The sequence below is a fragment of the Echeneis naucrates genome, chromosome 12 (assembly GCF_900963305.1).
Source record: "Echeneis naucrates chromosome 12, fEcheNa1.1, whole genome shotgun sequence".
Classification (NCBI taxonomy): Eukaryota; Metazoa; Chordata; class Actinopteri; order Carangiformes; family Echeneidae; genus Echeneis; species Echeneis naucrates.
The window spans coordinates 15493677-15520385 of NC_042522.1; the positions used below are offsets into that span (position 1 = coordinate 15493677).

General features: G+C 40.3%; 1 protein-coding gene across 3 annotated transcripts in view; it reads left to right on the plus strand.

The window, feature by feature from the left end:
- Nucleotides 1-20218, plus strand: part of ptpn13 (protein tyrosine phosphatase non-receptor type 13) — a 38630-nt gene extending 18412 nt beyond the window's left edge. Inside the window, exons 8-49 of one of the 3 annotated variants that reach the window (XM_029515362.1) lie at nucleotides 464-556; nucleotides 2167-2266; nucleotides 3182-3395; nucleotides 4228-4302; nucleotides 4399-4570; nucleotides 4886-5036; nucleotides 5178-5316; nucleotides 5722-5874; nucleotides 6346-6528; nucleotides 7148-7310; nucleotides 7981-8404; nucleotides 8921-9027; nucleotides 9639-9692; nucleotides 10330-10419; nucleotides 10516-10623; nucleotides 10772-10903; nucleotides 11025-11494; nucleotides 11933-12064; nucleotides 13052-13145; nucleotides 13235-13320; nucleotides 13415-13583; nucleotides 13929-14143; nucleotides 14260-14358; nucleotides 14446-14828; nucleotides 14912-15071; nucleotides 15215-15370; nucleotides 15565-15736; nucleotides 15822-16032; nucleotides 16183-16268; nucleotides 16350-16420; nucleotides 16671-16826; nucleotides 17137-17302; nucleotides 17410-17496; nucleotides 17624-17730; nucleotides 17828-17883; nucleotides 17976-18073; nucleotides 18248-18396; nucleotides 18484-18574; nucleotides 18719-19056; nucleotides 19135-19350; nucleotides 19453-19515; nucleotides 19604-20218. In XM_029515362.1, the coding sequence (XP_029371222.1) occupies nucleotides 464-556; nucleotides 2167-2266; nucleotides 3182-3395; nucleotides 4228-4302; nucleotides 4399-4570; nucleotides 4886-5036; nucleotides 5178-5316; nucleotides 5722-5874; nucleotides 6346-6528; nucleotides 7148-7310; nucleotides 7981-8404; nucleotides 8921-9027; nucleotides 9639-9692; nucleotides 10330-10419; nucleotides 10516-10623; nucleotides 10772-10903; nucleotides 11025-11494; nucleotides 11933-12064; nucleotides 13052-13145; nucleotides 13235-13320; nucleotides 13415-13583; nucleotides 13929-14143; nucleotides 14260-14358; nucleotides 14446-14828; nucleotides 14912-15071; nucleotides 15215-15370; nucleotides 15565-15736; nucleotides 15822-16032; nucleotides 16183-16268; nucleotides 16350-16420; nucleotides 16671-16826; nucleotides 17137-17302; nucleotides 17410-17496; nucleotides 17624-17730; nucleotides 17828-17883; nucleotides 17976-18073; nucleotides 18248-18396; nucleotides 18484-18574; nucleotides 18719-19056; nucleotides 19135-19350; nucleotides 19453-19515; nucleotides 19604-19681 (6467 nt within the window). In that variant the 3' untranslated portion in view covers nucleotides 19682-20218. The remainder of the gene's footprint in view (nucleotides 1-463; nucleotides 557-2166; nucleotides 2267-3181; nucleotides 3396-4227; nucleotides 4303-4398; nucleotides 4571-4885; nucleotides 5037-5177; nucleotides 5317-5721; nucleotides 5875-6345; nucleotides 6529-7147; nucleotides 7311-7980; nucleotides 8405-8920; nucleotides 9028-9638; nucleotides 9693-10329; nucleotides 10420-10515; nucleotides 10624-10771; nucleotides 10904-11024; nucleotides 11495-11932; nucleotides 12065-13051; nucleotides 13146-13234; nucleotides 13321-13414; nucleotides 13584-13928; nucleotides 14144-14259; nucleotides 14359-14445; nucleotides 14829-14911; nucleotides 15072-15214; nucleotides 15371-15564; nucleotides 15737-15821; nucleotides 16033-16182; nucleotides 16269-16349; nucleotides 16421-16670; nucleotides 16827-17136; nucleotides 17303-17409; nucleotides 17497-17623; nucleotides 17731-17827; nucleotides 17884-17975; nucleotides 18074-18247; nucleotides 18397-18483; nucleotides 18575-18718; nucleotides 19057-19134; nucleotides 19351-19452; nucleotides 19516-19603) is intronic. The other 2 variants (XM_029515363.1, XM_029515364.1) reach the window with 2 other exon arrangements.
- The last annotated feature ends 6491 nt before the right edge of the window (nucleotides 20219-26709 follow it).

Below are 26709 nucleotides of genomic sequence, written 5' to 3' on the forward strand. Positions count from 1 at the left end.
TGGTGAGCTGGTCTATACTTGCCGTGGTTCAGTCAGCCAAGCACGACACAAGATACGCCCACAACAAGAAGCTCACTAACCTGAATATACTAGTGCTAAAGCTGCTTTTCAGTGTGGCTACATATGTCTTTCATTAGGAGTGTTTACCAACAGAATGACTAATAACTTTTCTGTTTGTCTCAGTCCATTGGTTCAGGGTTGCTGTCAGTCTAAGTCGGATTTGGAAAGGGCCCTGCTAAAGAAAACAGTAGCCTGTCAGTTCAGGTTGTCTGAGCAACTTTTTGTGAACTTCACTATATATATATCGAGGAAACAACGGCTTCACTTTAACAAGTCCATATAACCATTTAAAGTTGTCTGATGTGCATGAAGGCTATGTATCATGTATGTTTTTGTGGACTGCTGCATGGTTTGTTTTTGTGTGAGTTTTGAAGATGGGCTGATAGTCTTTCTCTTCCCTCAGACCCAGTCCACACCCATCAGAGGTACCACAGTGATTACAGTTCATCAAGTGAAAGTCCCTCAGTGACCTCCTCTGATCCAGACTACAGGCAAGGTAACACTTCCCCCGAATCCTTTTATCATTATGTTTTTTAATGTAGGCTGCATATAGGGTTTAAAAAAAAACAAAACAAAACCCGTTCAACTTATGTGTATACAACCTTGTGGCAAGAACTACACATTAACATTAACAAATCAAATGTGTATGAAGCGAAAGTAACAATGGAAAAACAAGAAGGCCACGTTTTTGTTATTTCTATGCAGTTATGACATTCTGGAAAATTTAAGTTGCCTTATGGTTCTCATTCCTTTTCCTGTGGATCTGGAGCCTTGTTAATTTCACTTTAACCATCTCATTAAGGACTGATTTATACTGACAATGGTGAGTGAATTTAACTAGAAAACCACCAGTAGTCTGGGGAGAAAAAGTCTGGAATCAGAAAGCAATGGCAATGGATATAAATTATTCTTTTATTAAATCAAGTGTGCCTTGATTTTTTTTTTTTTTTTTGCCCCAAGGAGGGTTGAAAAGAAAGTTGATGTCAGTCAGTCACCTGGTCTTACAGGTGGAATCATTGTGTGTTCACTTATGTTGGATTGCACAACATGCTGCCATGTTGCAACACAAAATTAGGTTGTGCAATGAAGTTTGACGAAATCTTGGGGGAGCATTCTGATTTATAGTCTGGAAAGGTATCTGAATCACTCAGGGTGACCATGGTAGAAGAAGATATTTTATCACATGTAACTTTTAGGACACTACTGAACCCTTTTAATTACACTTTCATGACACTCCAGAAATGTGAGACCTCGTGCTTAGTCTTTAATCCTGCTGTAACTACCACAAAATCATTTGGGACATTTCACAGCAGGATGCTGTTCAAACACTGTTGGTATGAAAATGTTGGAAAGAATTCACAGAATTTTAGCAGTGAAGCTTTATTTAAAAATATTTCCTCATTTCAACCACTTAACCAGACAGAGTAAAGTTGCCCTCAAATTCCACCCAGCGAGCCTCTTTGTATCATCAGAAGGTCCAAACCACCTGAACACACCAATTCTGCTTAGTGCCCCCTGGATGACCTCATTTCAGCTATTTCAGTCTTATCCTTGTGATGACAATCACCAATATGCAAAGGGTATAAAATGGTTTATAATGCACAACACCCAGGTATAGACATAATAGCAATTCAGACTCGGTATAAAAATGACTTTCTAAACCTTGGATTATCGAAGACTATTTATTTTTGTGTGTTCAAAATGGGAGTATGTTGACCATGTTCCAAAAAGGCTTTAAATCTTTTCCCTCCTCAATCAAACTGCAAATCATAATTTTTAAGGCACAGAAAAGGTACTAGAAAGGGCAGTGATGACTCTGTATGTTTTAGCACCATCTGACACATACTGCTGTATGCTGTAATGCAGTGGTGGTCTTTTTAGCTTCAATTCTAATACAGACAAAAGTGATCACATTTGTGACACTGATTTGACCCAATTCCTTGGTCTGTTATTCCACTGCCTCCTGCAGAACATGTTTGCACACGTACAGTGTGGGTGTCTCGAGTCTGCCCCCGCAGGGGTGTGTTTTATTTAATGTACGTGCAAAGACAAAATTTTCTCCTTTTGTGATTGTCTGTACAGCTCATACTCCCATATCTCTTCCAGCTAAAAAACCAAGTGAGGTGAGGCGATATGGCTCGCAGCTGGCACTTTCTTCTGAGCACGATGCCCTGTCACTGACAGGTCACAACACACACAGGCACAGGTAATATACACAAACACGCTTCCAGTGTTGTGTTTTCCTCTTAAACTTCACAACTAAATCTGCATAATTAGTCTCTTAATGGATGCAACACACATAATAAGACTGACTCTTATCCTATAGGCATTTTCATATGAGTCAGCTTCCAGAGTAGCTCAGCTTGAACTTTTTTCTAAGTAAGTCTTATTTTTCATGTCCAATTGTAAAAGAAAAAGACATATAATGTTAAGAATGCAGAAATGTACCAAGAGAATAGAAAAACCATAATATTTTTGTTCAAAAAGTCTTTGTTATGTGTGTAACTGTATAAGGGTCAGATAAGTAAATCTGAGAGGACTGCACTATGTGTTTCCCTCTGGCTGCAATGATGTGGTACTGGTAAAGGGGATTTAATTATAGGAGATGTTTGACTTTGGTTGTGAAATGTTATCGCGAGAATTTGGCAACCTGCCCCACTGCAAAGGAATATGGACTTTGTGAATCACAGTACGTGTGTTTAATGTGTGATCGCTGGCTCGTTTTCCCTCACTACCCTTCTCCCAAAAAAACAGAGGAGGGAAGCCACGAAAGAAGCTGACCTGTTTGCTCCTCTGGGCCACACACAGCCAGGGCGGCACAGCAGGGCCAGCCCCATGCTTCACTAGTGAGGTCATCTGATGTGACTTCCACATTCAGCAGTTTCTGTCTCTCTAATCTCTGGCATTGCAGACCTGACCTGCCTGCTGCTGCTATCCCTACTTGTACAACAACCATGTTTTTAATCTCACCAACAGCTCAGACCACTTGGTTTCCTCTGATGGAGTTAAATAATTGGCCAGCGTTGCTTGTCTTTTAATGTTTACACTAATTTTGTTTGACATAACTGTCTCTCCCTGCCGGTTTTAACAGAGCTATCTGTCATCTGTCTTCTCCTTGTAGGCAGTATGAGGGGGCTGATGAAGGTCTGGCTGGAGCTGAGCTCCTCCTCCAGAAGCAGGAAGAGGAGGTCCAGCGGCTCCAGGCCCACCTGGCCAGCAGGCTGTCCAGGGCCAACCTCTATCCCAACGATGACCCCCTGGCCCCATCTCACACCTCCATACTCGATCTTCAAGACACCCACTATAACTCTTCTCTGCCACTCCGCAAACCCAAGGTTCACACACTTGCCAGAGTCCTTACGATATCTCAATGAAAATGCAGTTATTTTGGTACTACTTTATTTTATGGTATTCATTTTTGTATAGGAAACTTAACTTTATTAATATAAAGGTAGACAACTCTGCAAGTGGTCAAAAGATATAATTTAAACACACACAGTGCAGTGAGAGCTTCTTTCTTCTAAGGCCTGACTATTTTTTGGTTGATGTGTTCTTTATTGCATTTTTGGATGATGGAAGTATAAGTTAAACTCCAATTAGCTCATTGGAAACCAAGCTATTGATGCTGTATTGGATGTTTGGTAAATATAAAAAGCTGACTGGAAGATATAATTCATGTTAGCCTCAGTACGGTAATTACAAATATTTGGGGTTGTGTGAACGTTTTGATTTAGCCCACGTACTGTAACAATTTATGTGAACATGTGAGCACAAAACATAGCAAATCTGCTGATGTTAGCAGTGAACCTCAAGTACTGTTTATCAGTTATAATCCAATCAACCAAGACATACTTTGCTGTGGTGCAGTTTCAATTTAATCTATATTTGGATGTGGGGATTTCCAGTAAGTAAAATTAAATTCTTGGAACTAAACCAAAGGAATCTTTCTCTTCCCACTACTGGTTACACATTGTGACAAAAACTCAACAAGGAATTGTGTGTAGCATATGTAAAGCAGCACATGATCTGTTGTCATTGAAGTTTTGTGAAAGCAGCTGTTGAAATGGGTGTGAACCTTGAGAGTAAGTGGGGGATTTTTTTTCAAGTGTTTCAAATAAGAACGAAAGTCTCTCTGACAGTTACCTTTTGTCTGTACATCAATGGCAGAACTTCCATGGGCCTGAGTTTGTGAGGATGGCCAGTGAGCCCTGTGTCCCCTTGTCCGTTCCCTTTTCGATAATGGTGAGAATGTAAATTTATGCACTTTTATGGGCTATCAGAAAATCAGATTTCTTCCTCATTGCTAATCCTCCACTCCATCCTTTTTCCTCCCAAAAGAAACGTGGAAAGGCAGATGAAGTGCAGAGGAAGGTGGGTGTGGTGCTGCTGAATGGCCAAAAGCTAGAGCTGAGCTGTGACATCAAGGCGGTGTGTAAAGACGTTCTTGATATGGTGGTTGCCCACATTGGGCTTGTGGAGCACCACCTGTTCAGCCTTGCTTACCTCAGAGGTACAGTATGTTTCACATCTCTATATTTGTGGTTTGCATTTCTTGTGTATGACAGCATCATGTAGTATGTTTGCACACATGGGCATTGCACTTATTTGTGTTATGTACTTACCCTAATTTGTTGCTAATTATGTCTTGTTCGTTCATTTTATTAGTTATCAAAGCATATTCACCTTTGAGATTACAAATGTATTAGATCTGGTTGGATGAATTTTAATGCAGAGATTCATGATTTTTCTACTTCTGCACCTGATGTCTCTTTAAAAAACTCACTCATAGCTTCTTATGCACTCTCCTCCTCAAAACCACACACAGAAAATGAGTTTTTCTTCGTTGAATCTGATGCCAAACTTTCCAAAGTGGCCCCTGAGGGATGGAAAGATGATCCTAAGAAGAGGAAATCTGACATGCCCTTTAACCTTTTCCTCCGCATCAAATTCTTCCTTGATGATGTCAACCTAATACAGTATGTTTCTGTCTTTGTAGTTAGCCTCAGATGAGGTATACATTTTATTGTCATATAACAGGATACCCAGATATTGGCATGCACACCAATATGCACAATTTAATTTAATTTATTTTTTAATTTATTTATTTTTTTTACCAGACATGCTATGACCAAACATCAGTACTACCTTCAGCTGAGGAAGGATATCTTGGAGGAAAGGATGCGCTGTGACACAGAAAATGCCATGATACTAGCTTCTCTTGCTCTACAGGCTGAATTCAGTGACTACCAACCTGAGGTACCAAATTTCTATATTACATAATAATTTTCTATAATACACAATTAATCCACCAACAATATTTTATTTAGTTTTTATCATTATTTAAAATATCAATAAAAATTAAAATATCAATATTTTATATATTATCAATATAATATATAAGTGCATTTGACTGCAAAAACTTTTACCTTCTTAACCCTTTAATGCCCTGCTCAACCATTTTGTAGAGGCCTATACTTTAAAAACTTGCATTTTTTTTTATAATGTTGTTATTGCCCCAAGGAAATAAAAATGCAAAGAAATAATTTTTCCATTTCTTTTTTTCTTAGTGAGGACATTAAAGGGTTAAGAAGGAATAAAATCAAGCATCTCATTGAATTGAACATAATCTGATAAATAATCATATTAACTCCTCTGTCATAGCTCCATGGGAAGACCTATTACAGACTAGAGCACTACCTGCCAGTGTCTGTCCTGGATAAGGTAGACCAGTCAACCATCAAGGACGAACTCCCGAAACTTCACAGTAACTACTATGGAGCGTCTGAGTCAGAGGCAGAGTTTGAATTCTTAAAGGTCAGAGAAAGAATCATGGTTTCAGACTAATGGAAAAAGTACCAAAATACTCTGGCATTGACATACTTATTCGTCTCGCAGCAATTTTGCAGTATAACTGTTTATTTTGTGATAGATCCAGTAGCAGGTGTTCGGGGAAGTAGTTTACTTTATCATGGTTGTCAGCAAACTAAAAATAATTCCACCCACTGCCTTTGTCTTTGTGATCTGTCTTGCAATAGCTGCCAATGTTTACAGTCTACTTAACAGCTGTATGTGCTTCAAGCCACTGGAAACCACTGAGTCATATGTATGTGATTAAATAATTAGTAGATAATTAATGCCCTATTATTAGATCAGTGGCTTGCTCAAAGGCCCCATCTGCAAGAAGTCAATTTTAATCTGTCGCAGTTCACATTGGCATCTTTCCTTTCCTTTACAGTACTGTGGGTTTTTGAGAATTTAGGTTTTCTTGTATTGGTTGTCTCTCAGGTGACCCAGAGGCTGACAGAGTATGGGGTCCATTTCCATCGAGTGCTTCCTGAAAAAAGGTCTCAGACAGGCATCATGCTGGGTGTTTATTCTAAAGGGGTGCTCATTTTTGAAGTCCTTAATGGAAACCGTACCCCGGTGCTAAGGTTCCCCTGGAGGGAGACAAAGAAGATTTCTTTTACGGTATGTGCCCGTCTCTATATTGTTGATGTTAACTATAGTGTCCGCATTAATCCCCAAGTCACCATATGTTGGGCTGGAGGGCAAAAGGAAGGGGGTGAGTGTTTGACTGGGTTATTTTGACCTGGGTGTGTGGATTATTTTGATGAAATCAGATATCTGTGGAGTAGATGTGGAATAGATGTGGATGTTCCGAAATGCTTCCAATATCTGATGTTTTCATAAAACAGATGGGCTGATAATAGTAGGAAATGTGGGATAAGTTTCCCATCTGGAGAACTTGGCAATACTAACAAGATCTGTAACCCTGAGTTGTCAAAGGAGAATTTGGTATTTGGCATAAAAATCTTTCCATTTTGTCCTTTGACCAAAACATGTACCACATACACACAAAACCAAGACTACAAGAGTGGGGGAGTCTTTGATGCGTTGGGCTTTTGATCTTTTGTGTTCTTGTGCTGTGGTTATGTGATGACAATAAAGCTCCACCATAGTCTGCTTAAGATCTGTTGCCTGTCTCCAGAGTGGTCATTTTCTCTGCAACATAATCACTGTAAATGCAATTTAAGCACTGTAAATTAGCACACAAGTACACTTACATGTTTGATTTGTCACCCTAAAGAAAAAGAAGATTTGCCTTCAGAACACATCAGATGGGATCAAGCATGTGTTTCAGGCAGACAGCAACAAGACGTGTCAGTATCTGCTACAGCTTTGCTCTGATCAACACAAGTTCCACCTGCAGATGAAAGCCCGCCAAAACAACCAGGAGCTACAGGACTTAGGTAGGAAAGAAGTGAGCTTGCACGTATGTTTTGTCAGGGTAGTTCAGTGTTATTACATCAGGCACCAGACAGATGGAAATATTTCACCAGCAAGAACTAACAATTATAATAACCGAGAGATATGTTATTATGGTGCAAAAAACACTTCACGTATTAAAAACAAAAGTGACATGTCCAGAAGAGGTGGCTGCCATCCTGCACAGATAAAATCTAAAGCCCACCAATTTCCTTCTCTTAAAATGTCTGTTTAGTTTTCAAACATTTAGGTGATATTGAACTGATGGTTTGTTTGTTGTAGTTCATTTTATATTGCTTGGTTTGATTTGTTTCACTTGGATGAGCCTCGGATCTACTTGGTTCACATCACTGTTTGAACTCCCATCAGATTGCTGACGATTCATTACTAAATTTATAAGTCTATGACTGCCAAGAAGACAGGCCAGACCATTAGCTCAGATGATTAAGATAGATATCTCCAGAAAATTGAGAGATTTGCTTTGCAATGCCGAGGACAGTACCTGATTTTTCCATGTCGGCAATGATTATTTCAGACTGCTGACGGCTTTTAATGACACAGGTCAGCAGCTCCGTGGAATTTCCCTGCTTTCATATTTTGCTGTTATGTTAACAATTCACTATTTTTGTCTTGAATCTCCTTTCTGACAATCAGAGAACTGCCCACTGAGCATTCTACAGAATTCTTTTGACTCTCGAAATGGAGACCCAGCAGGGAGGACGGTGAGCTCAGGCAGTCTGGCCCCCAGTTCATCGACACGCTCCAACCCAGACCACCTGAAGAGGATCTCATATTCAGAGGTTGCCCTCAACAAGGCACCATCTGGGCCAATATTAGTCCAAGACGAGCTTCGCTTTCCAGGCTTCAATCCAGTGGCCTCCATGGTTCTTTCCAATCCACGGATAATGAGTCGCTCCCACCACAACCTTGGACAGACACCAGAATCTGCTGAGCACCAAGCGGCAGAGTCACATCTTAGCCCAGCACACAGTGGACTGAGTCAACTTCAACCAAGCACCTTCCAGCAACACCAGCGAGCCAGCTCAGACACGGACTCCCTGTCACACCAACCTGACAAGTGAGTTCAGAGAAATGAAGTCAGATTGGTTTCCAAATACATGAGTATACAGTATATATAATGATTAACATCACATCACATGCGTTTTTCCTTTAAATAGTTATTTAAAATCTTATTTTCCTTTAACTGGGAACTGGTGCCTGTTAGTTCTCCATCTGTAAAGTTGTCAAGCTCACAGGACAGGTTACTAAGTGTAGCACTGGGACTATAGCTTTGCCTTAACACTATAGAGACATACAGAAGTGAACGCTGCCTGCAGTAGCTAATTAATCCTCAGGGGGGGTATGTGTGTACATGCATGCCTTGGTCGCTGTCTGTGTTTTGTTTGTTATGACCACCAATGTATTCCTGTTTTAACTGGTAAAAAAACATGTTTTCATGCCATTTATTCCCCCTCGTGTCAGCTTGATAAATCACAAACACCTGTGCTACCGCTGTTTCTTCTGCCCCTGATCAGGAAGCAAAGTTGCCTCCTCAGGCTAAATATATTTCCCTTGTTCTCTCCCTCCTTCTTAGGCTGTTTGGTACAATGTCCCACAGCAGCCCAGTCTGGAGCCTCGCCAAGTCCAAAAAAGAGTCTGATTCTTCTTCCATAGAAGATGCAGGGCAAGCATATGTCGTAGGTAAGGATGCTGGCGTGTGTAGATGTTTTTTTTAGTGGGGAAGCACAACATTGTGTAACGTTGCAACCTGAAATGTAAATATCTTATATGTAATGGTATTTCTGGTGAAGTCTCAAGAGGAATTAATGACCTTGTCATATTTAAGAAACATTAATTCTCTGCAATTCCATCTTTGCCATGAGATAACAAAGGATTTCAGAAAATTCAAAGGCAAATTCTGTTAACCTTACCTTACCTATTCCATTTCACCTCTCTGAAAAAAGACAGGCTCGAAGCTAAGGGCTGAGCAGAAGCACTATTCTTACTAACACAAAAAAATTAAATAAGCATGCTTATAATGTTTATCAAGGCGTAATGTTAAGAGAAAGCTGGAGACAATCTCAGTGAAGATGTTAGTGTAACTGCACTGTGGCAGATCAACAGCATGTCTGAAAAACCGATGGTGTAATTCATATCCAGTACTTTGTTTAACATAAAACAAAAAAGTCAATGAGAAAGAGAACATAATTCCTACAACTGCAATGCATACTCATCCAATAATTATCGTCACTGTTCTGAATAATGCACAAAAATCAAAGAACAGCATTGCTGAACTCTTGTTTTCTCTTCAGGGGTTAGTATGCACAACTCTTCTGGTCCACCTTCAACTCCAGTCTCTGTTAATGGTAGGTACTAAAATTCCTGCCTCTCATTTCACCACATACAGAGTCTGGATAGCCATGATTTATGCAGAGTGTAGGAAATGCATGAAATATCCTACCACTCTCCGCTATCATCCATTTTTTCATTTATTTATTTATTTTTTTTATAATATCCTCCCTGTCAATCTGTTGAGCCATATGTTGACCATGGTACTGCCAAGTGCGGATATGCAAACTGAAAATAAGTCCTAAATCACAGTTATATAATGCAGAAATTAGTCTTTGCCGTCTCAGTGCCGCCTGCCTGTGGAAGTGAACTCTGGCTTCGGTCCCACCATTTTAATAGCTTCATGCTTGGCACTGAACTCATGACCTTCCCTTTCATCCTAGCTTAACCCGTCTTTTCAGGCTCATTAGCCAGCAGTGCTAAAGTAGGAGTTCATTTGAGACATGCTATGCCTGTTTTAGTTGATTAATAATTGCAGTGCAGATGTACTCATGCTGTCAGAGGGGCTTGCTGTATCTCCCTTGTGAAATTTAACTGCCAAATTTGCACTTCAATGTGCATCAGGTAGAGATAACACAGCATATACAATTAATTTCTGAAATGTTCACACACACATAAGTAATGCCTCATTTCTTTGCTCTTTGCATTGCACAGATTCACTCAAGAAAAAACTCAACGCCTTGCCATCTCCAGAGAGGGAAATTACAACTGTAAACCTGAAGAAAGATGTGAAGTATGGCCTGGGTAAGCGGGTATATGGATTTTCTTCAAATAATTGATGGTTTGTGTGTGTACGTGCTCCTGTGCTCACATCCGTTTGTGTTGGTGTGCACTCTTCAGGGTTCCAGGTTGTGGGAGGGGAGAACTCTGGCCGTATGGATCTCGGCACCATCATTAGCTCCATCACTCCTGGGGGTCCTGCTGATGTCAACGGCTCTCTCAAACCTGGTACGGCTGTGTTTTGTGTCTTTGCCCTCAATACCTTTTTTTTTTTTTTTTTTTTTTTTTTTCCTTTAGTTCCTTGCTTGAATGTTTATTTTTGTGTTGCCATGCCTGTTTATCTTCTTTGTGAATTACACTTATGATGATGATGCAGGCGACCGGCTGATCTCTGTGAATGATGTAAACCTGGAAGGGCTCTGTCATGCAACAACAATTGATATACTTCAAAATGCCCCTGATGATGTTACTTTGGTGGTGTCACAGCCCAAGGAGAGGCTCTACAAAGGTAAATTCTGGAACTGAAGTGGACTGTATCATGTCATATTGGATTTGTGTGTTATTCTTTATTGTCTTTAAAGTCTGGATTTTTAGTGTAATATCACTGTTATTGGTCTTCATTTTGACAGATAATTCCTCAGCCTATGTCCCCTACCAGTTGAAATCTTCACTAAAGGCACCTAACTCTAGCCAGAGACGAGAACTAGACTTTGATACCTCGTCAGAGGAGCATGTGGGAACAGGAAGCTCCACCCCTCCTCTCCACAGTCCTGGCACACCGACAACTGCCTCCTCCCCAGTCCACCAGCATGATTCTCAGGCCTCCAGGACAAGCAGTGTTGCTAAAGTCAGCCAACCGCCTGTTAATGGTGTTCAGCAGTGCCTGGAGAGAAGTATTGTCACAGCTGCAACCAACGTCCAACATCAGAGACCAGAAGCTAATGTGGATTTGGACCCAACACCACCGGCTCTGCCACCCAAAACCAGAAAAGCTAAAGTATCAGAAGCTCCCAAAGTTTCGGAGCATTCTGACTGGGGGGATTCAGACATGGATGAGGAGACTTATTCCAGCAGTCAAGAGAAACTTAAGGTCAAAAAGGTGTGGCCTTCATCTTGATGAATTTAATGATGGAAATGCATTCTTTGCTTTAATACCTCATTGCATAGTATTTGTCTGTTCAGGAGATATGAGTCAAAATTTGTGTTAATCCTGGAAGAGGAAATCTTAAAGTAACTACTGTTAATGGAGCATGATTAAAAATGATCCTTCCTCAAACAAGCATTACACATTACCTGTGAGATGCTTGACACAACTAACTGCCTTGTATATAATCTTTGCCTGTCATTGCAATTACAATGTCAATGCAAGGCTGTTTTTTTTGTACCTCAACACTGCATGTTATTGCCTGATTGTACATCTGCTCGTTCCTTCTCAGCATTACCCAGTTCATGTTCGTCACCCCTCCTTGATAGCTTTTGCTTTCTGCATGCCCCAGCTTGTGATAATTCAACATAATACCCTGTTCTCTGTTTGCAGGAATACATCATGGAAAATTTTAATGGTAATGGCCCAGGGGTCAATAGTCTCCATCCAGGAGAACTATTTGACATTGAGCTGTCCAAAAAAGACAGCAGCCTGGGCATAAGTGTCACGGTACTGTTCGGCAAGGTTTCCACCCTCTCTTTGTTTTGGTCCCTTTCCCCCTCATTTTGTCAATGTTGTCTGTGTTTTTTGTATATGTTGCTTGGTTTGGTTTGCTCCTGTAACACTTTGTGTAGTCAGATCTGAATACTCTAATGGGAATAATGTCTTCCAAACTAATTTTGCATCCTAACTTTTGTGTCCTTAATCGATGAAGATCAAACACATTCACATTAAGGGCCAACAACAGATTAAAGACTCCAGCAAGATTACTGCCACTAATAAAATTTCTTTTTAACAGATATTCAACACCTAATTGATTTGCATGGGAACATAACACTCAATAACAAATCATTTGTGTGTCTTCAATCTGGGATTAGGGTCAAATATTTGAGTTTAGAATAACTGAATAGAATTCCATTCACTTTTATTACAACCATCATTCAAACAATAATAACTAAATTCACACTAGATAGAAATTCATATTGTTTCTGATCATTTAGATGTTCATCTCCAACTGAATCACAATTGTGAAGTGATACTTGCTTTGTTCAGCTGTTACATTTGGAATCAACAAGGCAGGTTGGTGTAATGGACTGATGAAAGCATTTTTCCACTGTGTTTCACCAGTCTTGAAGCACCTAATGTTATTTGTGATTGCAGATGTCTCAGCACCTAAGTTACCAAAATGTGAATCAGTTCAGACAGACAAATGACATCATGTCACCAAACTAGAGTATTTTCCTCTAAATGTTGTTGTTTTTTCTAGTTCAGTTAATTTTTTTTTTTGTTTGTTTGTTTTAGATCAATTGCTAAATATTATGTACGTAAAATCAGAATTCTACTCTTGAACCTTCAGTACAGACAAAGCATTTATCCTTTTGCATATGAAGGGAAAAAAAAAAAAAAAAAAAAAAAACCTATTCACATCTCCCATCCACAACCCACAGAAAGTATGGCATTAACAATTTTCTTTGGCAGCCCAATAGTCTAAGAGTTGTGTTCACTTCCTAGGGTGGAGTCAACACAAATGTTCGACATGGAGGCATCTATGTTAAAGCCATCATACCAAAAGGTGCAGCTGAGCTGGATGGAAGGATACAGAAAGGTAAGGGCACCAGCACTGATTACGCAAACAAGTTTGTCTTCATCTGTTTAGACTCTGTGTCTTAACCACTTTGACTGTCCAACATTCAGGTGACCGTGTGGTGGCAGTCAATGGAAAGAGTCTAGAGGGAGCCACTCATCAGCAAGCAGTAGAGACGCTCAGAGATACTGGGCAGGTGAGGCTTGACATTTACCACGGGCACCTTGCTCACAAGCTGTTAAGTTGCTGCCAGCTGGCCATTAACTGGGGTGGCTCGTTCCCTCCCTCAGACAGTGCACTTGTTGCTGGAGAAGGGTCATCCGCTTGCAGACAGTGTCCACGCTCCCCTCACACCTCAGTGCACTCCACCATGTGCTGACAACGAGCAAGACCAGACCAAGAACAGAGAGCAGCCACATGAGGTCAAAGAGAAACCAGAGTACAGCTTTGTTACACAAGGTGAGGCCACAAAGGCATGAAGTAAAGATTCTGAAGCAGGTTTCTGACGGAGGAAACCTGCTATAGTGCACCAAAATGGTAATGAAAGGTAATCAGTGAATTCGTAGGAGCATCTGTTGTTGTATGGAAGACAATATGCTATCAGATGTAAAAATATTGTTTAAACAGCTCAAGGGGTGTTGACCTACCTCTTATGGGTTAAAACTGTCCCAACTATTTATCCTACCTACCATTTACTCATCCATCCGCTCTGTTTAACCTCTTATTTGCAGGGCACTGAACCCTTCTCACACAGACACTTGCAGACATTAGAGAGTTTTGTATTTATGTCATGTGCCCCCACAGACAATGTCTTTGCGGTCCGACTGCTGAAGAACACATCAGGACTGGGCTTCAGTTTTAGTCGAGAGGAAGTCATCCCTAACGATGCCCCTGGCACCAGCATGGTGCGGGTTAAAAAGCTGTTTCCTGGTCAGCCAGCTGCAGAGAGCGGTCGCATTAATGTGGGTGACGTCATCCTGCGTGTCAATAAAACACCTCTCAAAGGACTCTCACAGCATGTATGCAAGACATCTCTTTCTTCTGTATCACAGCCTCATAAATGGGGAAAAAAAGTAGTATGATCTGATAATTTATTAGGAGTTGTGTGTTTGTCTCCTACCTTGTGTGCATATAGGAGGTGATATCAGCATTGAGAGGAACGGGACAGGAGGTAACTTTGCTCCTCTGTAGGCCTGACCAAGGTGTTCTTCCTGAGATGGACACTTCATCTTTGGTGAGTCAGTAAATTGCGCTTTTCCCTCCTTTCTTATGTGGAACTTCTAACATTTTAACAATTTAAAATAAATCAATTTCTTTTCAGACTCCCATGCCATCACCCAGAAAGGAACCACTGACCCAAACAGAGCCCAGCCAGAGTGCAGTCAGGGCAACCTCCCCTCCAGCTCTGCAACCCAAGAGGAATCAGGGCCCTGTGGAGGAGGCCCTTGAAAGGCTTATGCTGAAAACTCCTGGCCGACGGAACAGCTACAGTGACAGTACAGATGGGGATGAGGAGGTGGAGGAAGCCTTTAGCCCGAGCACCCTGGAGCAAAGCAGGCAATCTTGGGACCAAAGCGTCTACCAGACGCCCAGCAGCAACTTGGGACTGGGACGCTATGATAGCACTGGTCAACTGGACGACACTATCCACTCAGCCTTCTATTCTGCAAACCGTTCAATGACAAGATCAGACCTCAGCAAGAGGTACCTGATCAGTGTCAAAATAATGCTCATGTTCGAATTCATAATTTTTTCAGATACTTCATAAAAACTTGGTGTTTTAACAGGCATCCTTCATCCCCTGCGGCAGCCGATCAGGAGTCATCCTCCCTGCCGATGGTTTCCTCCCCCTCTGCCCCAAGCCCAGATCCACTGCCTCCTCCCCTGCCTCTGCCCTTAAACCTCACTGTGTCTGGCAATGGGCAGGACATAGAGGAGTTAGTCCCGGTAAGGACTAAGGAAGGAAAGCTTTTGGGACACCTGTTGATCTAACAGTTTCAAAGAAAGATCACCTACAATAATGTGTATGTTAATTTTAAATATTTATTTAAAGCAGTGCTTACTCCATTAACTTTCTTCTCTGTTATTAGGAAGTTGAGTTAAAGGTCTCTTTGGTGAAGTCAGAAAAAGGCAGCTTGGGCTTCACTCTCACCAAAGGTAATGATCATGGGTGTTACATCCATGATATTGTCCAGGATCCAGCCAAAGGAGATGGAAGACTCAGACCCGGTGACAGAATGATCATGGTACGAATTCATCCCAAACTTGTGATGTTAATTCTGTTAACTAGTAAAAGAGTTATGTGTAGTGCAAGGAAGTCTGGGTTAATTGCTGGCTAGACATTACATCACAAACATGAGAGTTAATCTTATCATCCAACCAAAGAGCAATTATGTTGAAACATAAAGAGTACAATGAATTCTTTATTTTCTATTCATAGGTGAATAACACGGACGTGAGCAATATGGGTCACACTGAAGTTGTCAATCTTGTGCGTGCTGCCCCTCGGGTAGTTGACTTGGTGGTGGGGAGGGTCCTGGAGGCTCCAAAGCCCCCTATTGAAGCCCACCTGCTACCTGACATTTGTTTCAAAGGCCACCAAGAACCACTGGGTAAGGAACAGCTGTTGTCATATGCTAAAACCTCTCATTAGGATTTATTGCCCATACGAAAAGTTGTTTCGCTTTGTATCCCCAGGTTTGGTACTAGATGGTGGTAGTGACAGCATTTATGGAGTCTTGTTTGTGAGAGACATCCTGCCCGGCACTTTGGCCTTTGAGGAAGGCAGCCTGAGCCCACTTGACTTAATCCACTACATCAGTGGCGCTCCCACCCAGGACCTGACTCTGAGCGAGAACACAAGACTGTTGGAGCTCTCACTCAATAATCTCACGCTCAAGGCCACAAGGTAGTTTGCACCAATAAGGGGATACATGTAGTCTAAATGGAAATTTTTATGTTGAGTCAGTGTTGATCTTTCATCTTGATGGTTTTACTGGATGTTATTTTTATCCTGGGACGCTGTATAATTCTATTATGTTTTCCTTTTGCTTCTAAGGGATGGAAAGCCTGTTTTTCCAGGGCAGAAAAGTGTCTCTTTTCTCAACAACAACATTGAGCCCAAAGGTTCATCCAGCATCAATGGTATGTTTCACTCTTCAAAAGCGCCATCTGGGGCATTCTGATTAGGTCTTTTACTTTGCAACACTGTTTTCTGTTTTTAAGGGTTTATTAAAGGGGAGGACCCGAGAGAATCTGAGATCCGAGAGAGTCTCGCAGCACTTTGTCCTTTAGAGGTCAGTTCAAAGAAGCACATTTTTGTTTTATGTTTCTTGTGCTCCATAATCTGAAACTCAATTTGCTGTTAATGGCAAATATAAATACATGTAGGTCAAGACATCTAACTCCAAATGAATATTGTTATTGCATTAATTATGTGATCTTCAAAAGCTTGATAAGCTATAAAGTGTATGCTTTCTAGATTGCGTTCCTCAGTTTTGAATCCTAAAATGAAGATGATCACATATTTGAGTATTGATTATGCAGGAGGACATCATAAATCTGGATTTGGAGAAGCCACAATCTGGAGGTCTGGGCTTCTCTGTGATCGGAGGGGAAAGAGGGATCTTTGTCAAATCCATCACACCAGGAGGAGTAGCAGAGTCCTCAGGAAAACTGCAAGTGGGAGACAGGCTGCTGAAGGTGAGTTTGACATTTGTTGCTCAAATTGTAAGGTCATATTTATAAATGTAATTCTGTTAAATAAGATTTAATAAATATTATCCTTGTTCAAATGTCTCTTATGTTCCTCCACTGCCCAGATGATGAATTTATTAGCTCGGATATAGAAACCTGGACTTTGAAATATTAGATGCTTTCATTGTTTGCACAAAAATGATCCCCTACATGATTCAATTACTGTGAACTGTAACAAATTAGTATGTCTCGATGTTTGAAACAAAGCCTTGCACAAATGTGTTTTAACTATGGCTGTCTTGTCTTTTTCTTGCAGGTAAATGAGGAACTAATGACAGGGGTTTCCCACACCAAAGCTGTCACCACCATCCGTAAAGCTAAAGGCCTGGTACATCTTATAGTGTCCAGACCGCCAGACCAGAACCCAAACACATACCTCGCGTATCTACCGATCAACTCTGACAAGTGCAATGGAAACACAGGTGCAAGCACCAATCCAAAACTGGGTTTGGAAAAAAAAAAAAAAAAAAAAAAAAAACGATTTTACTTCTTCTAATTTGTAAAGATCTGGCGCTGCCCTTGCTTTCAGATCTGAGTGAGGACAGTGGAGTGAAGACAAAGCTACGTAGCCCCCAGAATGAGCTGAGTGCCGGAGGGCCTACCATACCACCAATAGGTAGAGTTTACAATACAGGCAGTAGGACTTCACTAACAAAACAAGCTAATATTCAGGAGTTGAATTTATTTTTTTTACTTTACAAATGAGCCTATGTTTCTTTTCTTTTTTCTTTTTTTTTTAACAGACTATGAAGATGGTCCTCTGGAGCAGAAAAGGGAGACAGAGCATAGTGCAGAGTTTTCTGAAGACACAGACTGTGATGGCTCTTCTTTACCTGAAGACTCTCCTGAGGTACAAATTAAACTTTGACTTGGACCAGATTCAATGAAACGGCATACTGATTATATTTGATTGCTATAGTGTTTGCTTTGTGATTCTCACTTGATAGAGTTCCAGAAAAGTGGAATGGCAGGAGGAGAGTGTTGATGATCCAAGGAGTGAAAAGTATGATTTTCTTTTTTTGGATGCACTCCAATCAGATTTCATGTTATATATACATTTACATGTAATTACTGTGCATGATTTCAAATCAACAGCTATCTGCAAATGAGTGCCGGGCAGCCAGAGGAAGATGAAATCACATGGGGAAGTGACGAACTGCCTATTGAGAACATGAACTCCAAGTCAAGAGATAGTAAGATCAACCTTCTCTAAACTTGTGATCTAAAATCTATTTTACAATTAAGATGGCATGCCAAAGGGGAGGGACGCTGATGAGATCTACATTTCACCAAGCTATTTTACTCATTTCAGGGTTCACACACAGCCAAGCTCATCTTTACCTTCTTTCATTTTGTGTCTCCTCCAGGGGGGCCGATCATCACAGAGGACGAGCTGACATCTTTGCCCCTCGTCAAAGTGGTCCCTGATGGCCAGTACACAGGACCAAAGCTCAACACTGTGGTTCGCATGATGAGGGGCCTCCTGGAGCAGAAAGTCCCGCTGCAGGAGTTTGAAGTAAGATACTCTTTTTGAATTTTAATGCATGTGAATTGATTAGAATTCATTTGATTTTAATGAACATCTGTTTTCCTCCCTTCACAGAATCTTCAGAATCTCCAGCCACTGGATGAGTGCCTAATAGGTCAGACAAAGGAGAACAAGAAGAAGAATCGCTACAAGAACATTGTCCCCTGTAAGAAAAGTTGCATGTTCATCCATATTTGTATAGTAATAGGAAACTTGGAGGCTTGTGAATAAATTTCACCAAATCAAAAGCTAAAAACCAAAACACTGGATCTCATTTGAAATATGATCTCAACACACGTATCTCTTCTAGTTGACACAACTCGAGTTATGCTGGGCAAAGATGGCGGTTACATCAACGCCAACTTCATCAACATGCCAGTGAAGGATGAGAACTTCTTGTACATCGCCTGCCAGGGACCTTTACCCACCACTCTGGGTGACTTCTGGCAAATGGTGTGGGAGCAGAAGTCAAATGTGATTGCCATGATGACCCAGGAAGTTGAGGGTGGCAAAGTGAAATGTCAGCGGTACTGGCCAGACACGGCAATGACAGCAGAGATGGTGGATGACCGGTTACAGATCATGCTGATCAAAGACCAGTATCTGGACAACTTCGTCATCCGACTCATTGAAGTCAAAAACATCCAGGTAATTTCATGTTAGCATTTCCTGCATTCTTGTTATTGAAACATCTGCACACTTCTAACCTTCACATTCTCTCCTCAGACTAATGAAGCCCAGTATGTAACTCACCTGAACTACACGGGGTGGCCCGACCACGGAACGCCCACCCAACCAGAGCAGCTGCTCACTTTTATTTCTTACATGAGGCATGTTCACCAGTCAGGGCCGATAATCACACACTGCAGTGCAGGCATCGGCCGTTCAGGAACCCTCATCTGTATAGATGTGGTCCTGGGTCTCATCAGTAAAGATGCTGATGTAAGTTTTACTTCATTTTTATCTGAGCTTGTGACTTAATTTGTTTAGTTTAGGGTGATTGCAATATTTAACTTTTTTCTTTCTGTCTTTTTTTTTTCGTAGTTTGATATTTCAGATGTTGTCAGGAACATGAGACTTCAGAGACAGGGAATGGTCCAGACAGAGGTGATTCTTACTTCCAAGCACAATAATTCTGAACCTCTGAATCTCTTTGAATCATTTGTTTCTCACTCTTGACTCATCTTTCTTACAGGACCAATATATCTTCTGCTATCAAGTGATCCTCTATGTCCTCAGATGCCTTCAAGCAGAGGAAAACATCTCAGGATAGCAGAAAACATTTTATCAGCGTTGTGTAGAGGCCGGGTGACTGTTTCACAAGAGCGGAACAAAAATGCAAAGTTGACACAGGCAAAGATTGCCAAATTACACTACATGTTTTTAAGATGCCTTAAAATATTCCTTTCCCTGAGAGTAAATCCTTTAAAGAAGTCTATATTTTTATGTATGCTTTTTGAGTTCTCTCTCTTTGGCTGCTACTCCCTTTTAATGCATTAATGAGAACTGCTGATTGTATTTCCTATTGTCATCTACAAGAGAACACTTTGTTTTTGTTTTTTTTTCCAGATTCTTGGATATTCCAAAATAATTATAAAAGTGATCAATGAGCTCATATTTTATGTCAGACAAAAATCATACCTGTGTATTTTGAATCCTGTTTTGATGCTGGAACATGCCTTGACAGAATACTATGTCAGTATTTGCTTTGTAAATCTATTATACAGTACTTGCTCACTGCCTGAGGTAAATGATGAAATTAAAAGTGTACATATTCATCTCCTAAAAATTAAACTGGATACATTTTAAATATCATGTAAAGTTTCTTTTCTTAAAACAAAAAAAGAATGGGGGGGGGGGGTCTTGAATTTCCCATTTTTCATTTTAGTTTGTGTCATCTTATTGATGAAACAAGCTTGTACAGTTTTCCCAGTTTGCTGGTGAACAAAATCACTGGGAAGTGTGAGGAGCTACAACCTGTAGATGAGAAAGGTAGGCTACTGTTCCTCATTTATAAATCATTACTGACAGGCCACACAAGTTGCTACACAGCGATGTAGCCCATGATGTTCCACGTGAGGTCGAATGTGTCAGGGAGCAGTATGTTATAGTCTGATTGTTTGTATTGAATTATATTCCGAAATTTTATTTAGTCAACTCAATAGTTAATCCACAATCAACGCCAAACTTTGGCCTGAAACTGTACAATTGAATCAACGGTTTATTTATATTGTCTACCATTGAACACTGAAAGCTTCAGAATGCATGTTTTGCCAGGTTATTGCATTATTGTACATTTTTTTTAAGATACACATTACCAATTCTTTTCTCTGAACCTATAGTATTACCCTGAATGAAATCAATAATGCACCTAATCGCAAATATTACAGCAGGTAGCAGGAAATTCTGCACAAAAGATGTGTGCACCACTTTCACCGCCACGTGATACAAAAGTACACTATCAAAATGAATTCAGAAAATATTGCCATGAGTCCAAACACCTTTCAGAATATGTTCTGACCTCGCCGTCTTATTCCATTATACAGTTAATAGGAAAACTGCAGAAAGGTCACGCTAACAGCTCAAAGCTTTTCCAGACGGCCCCTTTTTATCTCCACCTCAAAAACATTTTACAGAAAGAGATGATTAAAACATGGAAACATGCTTAATGTTTTGGAAGATTTTTTTTTTTCCCCCAGGTTTGCTGGAAGCAGACAGCACATGTATTTATTTACATGCATGCCAACTGAGAAGCTGGGATGTCTTACACCGACTCCACCACCAGGTGGTAGCAAAAACCAAGCCCAGATGCTAAAGTCAAATATTGTAAGTGATCGTTTTATTCACATGTCGTAACACTATGAATAGTTGCATCCAACATATTAATAAAAAAATTTATTTTATGTTTCATAATTGTGTGTTGATATTTTATATTGATTAGATTTTACACATTTGAATGTTTACCGCAGAAAATGTTCTGCACCAGTTTCTATGACTTTTCACTGTAATATATAATTTATATAATAAAATGCATGCATGGTGTGCATCCTAGTTATTTATTTTTTTATTTATTAGACTAATTTGACATGTTTTCATCCTTGAGTAGCTGGGCAACACTTCTCAGTGCACAGCAATAAAAGGGCTTTTAAATACAAATATATATATATGAAATGTCGCTCCCATAGAAACGTTTGCTGTAGCTGTAGACAAACTCCTGATACCCCAGCAGTGCCTTGAAAGTCCACTAGGAGACAGTCATTTCTCAATAATTCAGTTTCACTGACTCATGAAAATAACAGACTGAATGACGGACAGCACACAGTGTTCAACGAACTCATTAAACTTTGCAGTGTACTTCACAAAGAAGCACATGACAATAATAAAAACAAAATCATGAATACAGCTTTGTGGACATTGTCGAACTCGGCGTCTGTACTTTTTTAAAAATAGATTTCCAGACTTATTAAATGTTTTACATTATTGAAAATTTAAGATCTTTTCTGTCTGAGATTGGCATTTATCTTTCACAGTAATTACGTCTAACATTTTGATTCCGTATCAACTTTTACAAGTTTTTATAATTGCATGAAATAAAAAACAATCAAATTAAAACAAAATTTAAATGAATCAGAATGACCGTCAGCATTATCCCCATCCCAATCATGGTCAGTTCTCTTATTTAAGAAATAAAAACACGAAAAGAATTCCTTTAAAATTGCTATGCCAACTTTTTAAAACACTAGGTCATTGTTTAAATGTGTTTTTTTTTGTTTTGTTTTTTTTTGTCACAATGAGTGCATTTTCAGGGAACAGTACACATCATAATTTGCATTTGATTAAAGAGAGACCGAAATTAAAGCCCTGTGCACATCTTTTTAACAAGGTCATCTCTTCCAGAAAAAGACAAGCAAAAACGTTGGCAATATATTTCTCCAAAATCCCTCCTGGAAGTAATTAATCACCAGCATACAAGGGCCAGCCTTGAAAGATTTCAAATATTTGCTGAAGTGCCCCCTTGTTCCTAATTATATCTCCCTGCTTGTCCCCCTCATTATTTAGAACTACCCACAAAAAGATGCAACACTGAATGGGACCTGTCACACACCCAGCCCCCTTCAAAAGAAAATGTTACATTGCAAATGAATGAGTGAGTTACTGTGCTGTGCTAAAGGCCTTAATGAGGTAATTTTATTAGTAGCGGCTGCACAGAAATACTGGTAACAGATGGAGGAAACAAACAGAGAGAGGCAGCATAGAGAAAATTAGTGTTACCCAATTCATTAATTAATGCATTAGTGTGGGCAGCAAATTAACTGCCCCAAAAATCCCCCATTCATTGAAGATTACGGTGAAAAAAAAAATACATTGTTGCCCTCCAACGTAATTACAAGACAGTGCAAATTCAATTCTAATGAGGCGAAAGGCACCCCCTTAATATGCATCCCCTATTTCCCTCTCCAAAAGGTCTTGCTCTTGAATCGAGGCCTAAGTTTAAGGAAGTACTGAGATTGAAGGAGACAATAATGAGAGATCGGCCTGGCCTTAAGTGCTTCATATGCTGCAAACAGGTAAAGAGGATTGAATGGCTCTCTTTCTGGGACTCCTGGGGGGCCTGTCTTCCCAGCACAACAACACTTGGCCCTGAGAAAAGGGTCCACTGAGGAGCCTGGAGATTGAATGGACCTGTGCTGCGGCGGGTCAGACTGAATGGCTGCATATTCTTCAATGATTACAAACTATGTTGTGCCTGACCTGGGCTCTGCACATGTACACAAACACGCACACCTACGCACAGACACACACAGAGACACCCGTAACCGGCCCTCACCCTTCCACCTCTCCCTCTCATTGAGTTATCTTTACTCAGGCTTTGTCTCCTCTAATTGGAGCTGATGAGGGACTAATTGGTAGCTTTTTTTACAACACCCAGTACTTAAGCAATGGCAAGCTGAGGGAGGCAGCATGAGTGGAGTTAATGAGAGGCTTTGCACAAATAAAAGATTTAGTGTGGGCCTGTTTCACAGAATAGGAGAAAAGGAAAGTTGAGGATATCTTTTGTGTCCTCCACATCTTTCACTTATGTGCAGGTATCTGAAAAGAAGAGGGAGTGGCGTAGGGCACACAGTGGTTGCTGAAATGTTGAGCACTTGTTCGCATAAAGGGATCTGTTCTGTATTGTTTGGGGCCCATAGTTTAGTGTGTCTGTTAATAATGAGAAAGGGCTGCTCCTCAAATGAATGTGGCAAAGTCCTGAGTGGACAATAAGTGCCCTCTCTTCCCTGGACCACACTGGACCGTGTTGAAGCAATCTGAAATAAAGGTTTAGTCCTTCTGAATTGTTGAGAGTGAGTATGTGGCCCATGTGAGCAGAATTGAGCCAACAAATAATACAGCAGCAAAGCCAGTCTATACATCACTGAAAGCACCAAAAACCTTTTTGTTGATTGTTTGATTAATCGTTAAGTATCATTAATCAGCTCTAAATGCTGGTCTTAATTCTAACAAATAGGGCTTGTGCGTCTCTTGTTGGGCGCACAGCTATTGTGTGTGATATTACAAATGTTCTGTTTGAAAATGCACCTGACTGGAAGGTAAGTTAGACTTAAAAAGGATGCTCTCTTGCCCATTAGTTGGAGTTGTGCATCATAGCGGCAAACTTTAGAGCACAGCATGTTCGTTTCCTTAGCATGCCGTCATCTCAGCAGACATTTTCTTCGTGTGGTAATGTCTCCCTTTGTGCTTTTCAGGCATGAATAAACACCATGAGGCAACAGGCTTCATTTAACTAAGCCGCAGTGTCCCATCAGGAGGTGGCAGGCCACTCTCCCTTTCCCCCTCATCATGTGATGCAGGTAATACAAACATCTTTAAAAGCCACGATCTTCCAGAGACAAGCAGAACCCATGCACAGCAGAAATTTTATTTATTTATTTTTTTCTGAATAGGCCAAAATAAACTCTCTGGATATTCATGAATCCAAATGAGGTTTTAAAATTAAAAATATAAATAGATGGAGCAGGAGGAAATGTTAGGATTTTAACTTAAAAAAAACAAACAAACAAACAAAAGAAAAACAATCAGCAGTCACACTACACAGACACAGACTGTGTAGTGTGACTTACTAAGGGCAGACTGAATGCTCCCAAGCTGAAAGGTGTCGCTCATGTTGAACATCAACAGTGTGGACTACAGTAAATAGAGTACACCGCAAAACACACATCAACTCGCTGTCAAATCCAAGATACATTTCCTGCAGCATCGTGTAATTCACTGGCCAAATATTTGTGCTGACTCATGTGATAAGCTATTCACAGTCTCAGTGACCCATTAACATCCTACAGGTTCCTATTGTCCACCTCTAAATGGATCCATTAGCATTGCTATTGTTATTTAAATCCTATGTTTCCTGACAAAGAGTGTGGTTTAACTTTCTAATGAGGACTTCCTCAGACAAAGGACAGAGGCCTCTATTTTCTCTGCTCCCTAAATCCACTGGAAATCTGTCACAGTGCACGAGTTTCAAATGCTGCGCAGGAGTTAGCATCTTATTTAGAAGTTCATGTACTTCACTGAGAATTTCTGATGAATCTGATGTGCTGTTGGTGAAAGTTTTAGTGGTGTGTGTGTGTGTTTATTGCCCTTCATTAGCAATCATTTAATGTATAATTCCATTCAAAAACATTGCAAACACAGTATATTACCCTCAAGAGACTGAGCTATATCACAGTTTTCAGCTATAATGTCATTTGCACTGTTAATGCTGTATACAAAAATAACAGTCGAAACCACCTCTGCTGTCTAATTGTGACTGATTTGTGAGCAAAAGTGCAGAAATTAATTTAAAACAAATTCTCCAAGGAACCAACCGCCACACCCTGTTTGGATATTAAATATTAAATTACTTGTATATTTGCGAACACGTGAAAATAAAGGCAGCGAAGAACCTTTGTGTTGTAAACACTTATTTTCTGATCATTAGCCAGAATAGTCAGAATCCCCTGATTAGTGTCACCATAATAGGGTGTTTTGTTCTAGGACTCGTTCCTGGCCCAGTAATCAGGGCCCCCCGCTGAGTGGGACGCCTCACCTCTGCAAGCAATGGCAGGAAACTGATGAAAGCAGATAGAAAGCGAGTGGTACATCATTGTGTCATTTCCCATCACCCACTGAGGCTTTCAGATGACAATGACAGCTCCTGCTGCCAACCACAACTTTGTCACCTAACCTCTCACTGACCTTATGCAGACTGATGAGCCGGTCCAGAACAACACAGGTGAAACAGCAACTCAAAGGACTGAAGTCACCCTGTGGACTTTGCACACAGTATTTCTGAATAATCAAATCCTGCTCATTTATTGTTTCTTTGGAGAATGGAAGGTAAATAATATGAGTAGGGTTTATTTTTCTAATTATGTCATTAGTATGGGTATCACAGACAAGTGCCTTAAATCTCAATTTTAATGACCATCTAGGTGAAACTGAACTGATGAAAGTCTGGTTGTATCAAGTGGAAACTCACCGTGACGTCATTTTGAAGTCTTGACTTTGTAAACTGGCTGTTGCCTTTTTGTTTAAACTAAAAGAGAATGCATGTGTTTTATTGTCCTCTAAAAACGAGCATTGTGTTACAGAGTAGAGCAGGCCAGAACCACCCATCACTTAACTACTTCTTTTCCTCTAGATATAACATAATATTAAAAAATCTAAATAGCAACAGCCAAATTACAAACTTCACAGCTTTACATCGGCAGTTAAACAGTTTAGGCACATCAGATTCTCAAATACTCACCGAACAGTGGCGGCCATTTTGAAAAAACTGACAATTTGTAAAAACTAGGCTATTGTTGAATTTCCCCCAGAATAAATAAAATATCTATGTATTGAAGTGGTACAATGTGATTTTTGTAATGTGAGAAAATTGGCTATGAAGTGCGTGGGAATGTTTTGTTTTTGTTTTGTTTGTTTTGTTTTTGTTTTTTTGTTTTTTTTGTTGTTGTTTTTTTGTTTTTAGTTTTTGTTTGTTTTGTTTAGTTTTTTGTTTTGTTTTTTGTTTTTGTTTTGTGTTTTGTGTTTTGTGTCTTGTTTTTTGTTTTTTGTTTTGTTTTTTGTTTTTTGTTTTGTTTTTTGTTTTTTGTTTTTTGTTTTTGGTTTTTTGTTTCGTTTTGTGGCGGGGGGGCTAACACTTCGCCTTCTGCCCTCAGGTCTACGCCCCTGCAGGTCCAGGGTAACGCTCAGCTCGGCCGTCCAATCAGAAAGCGCCCTGTTGGCCCTTCGGGCTTCCGTCATGCTCGCGGACTCAGC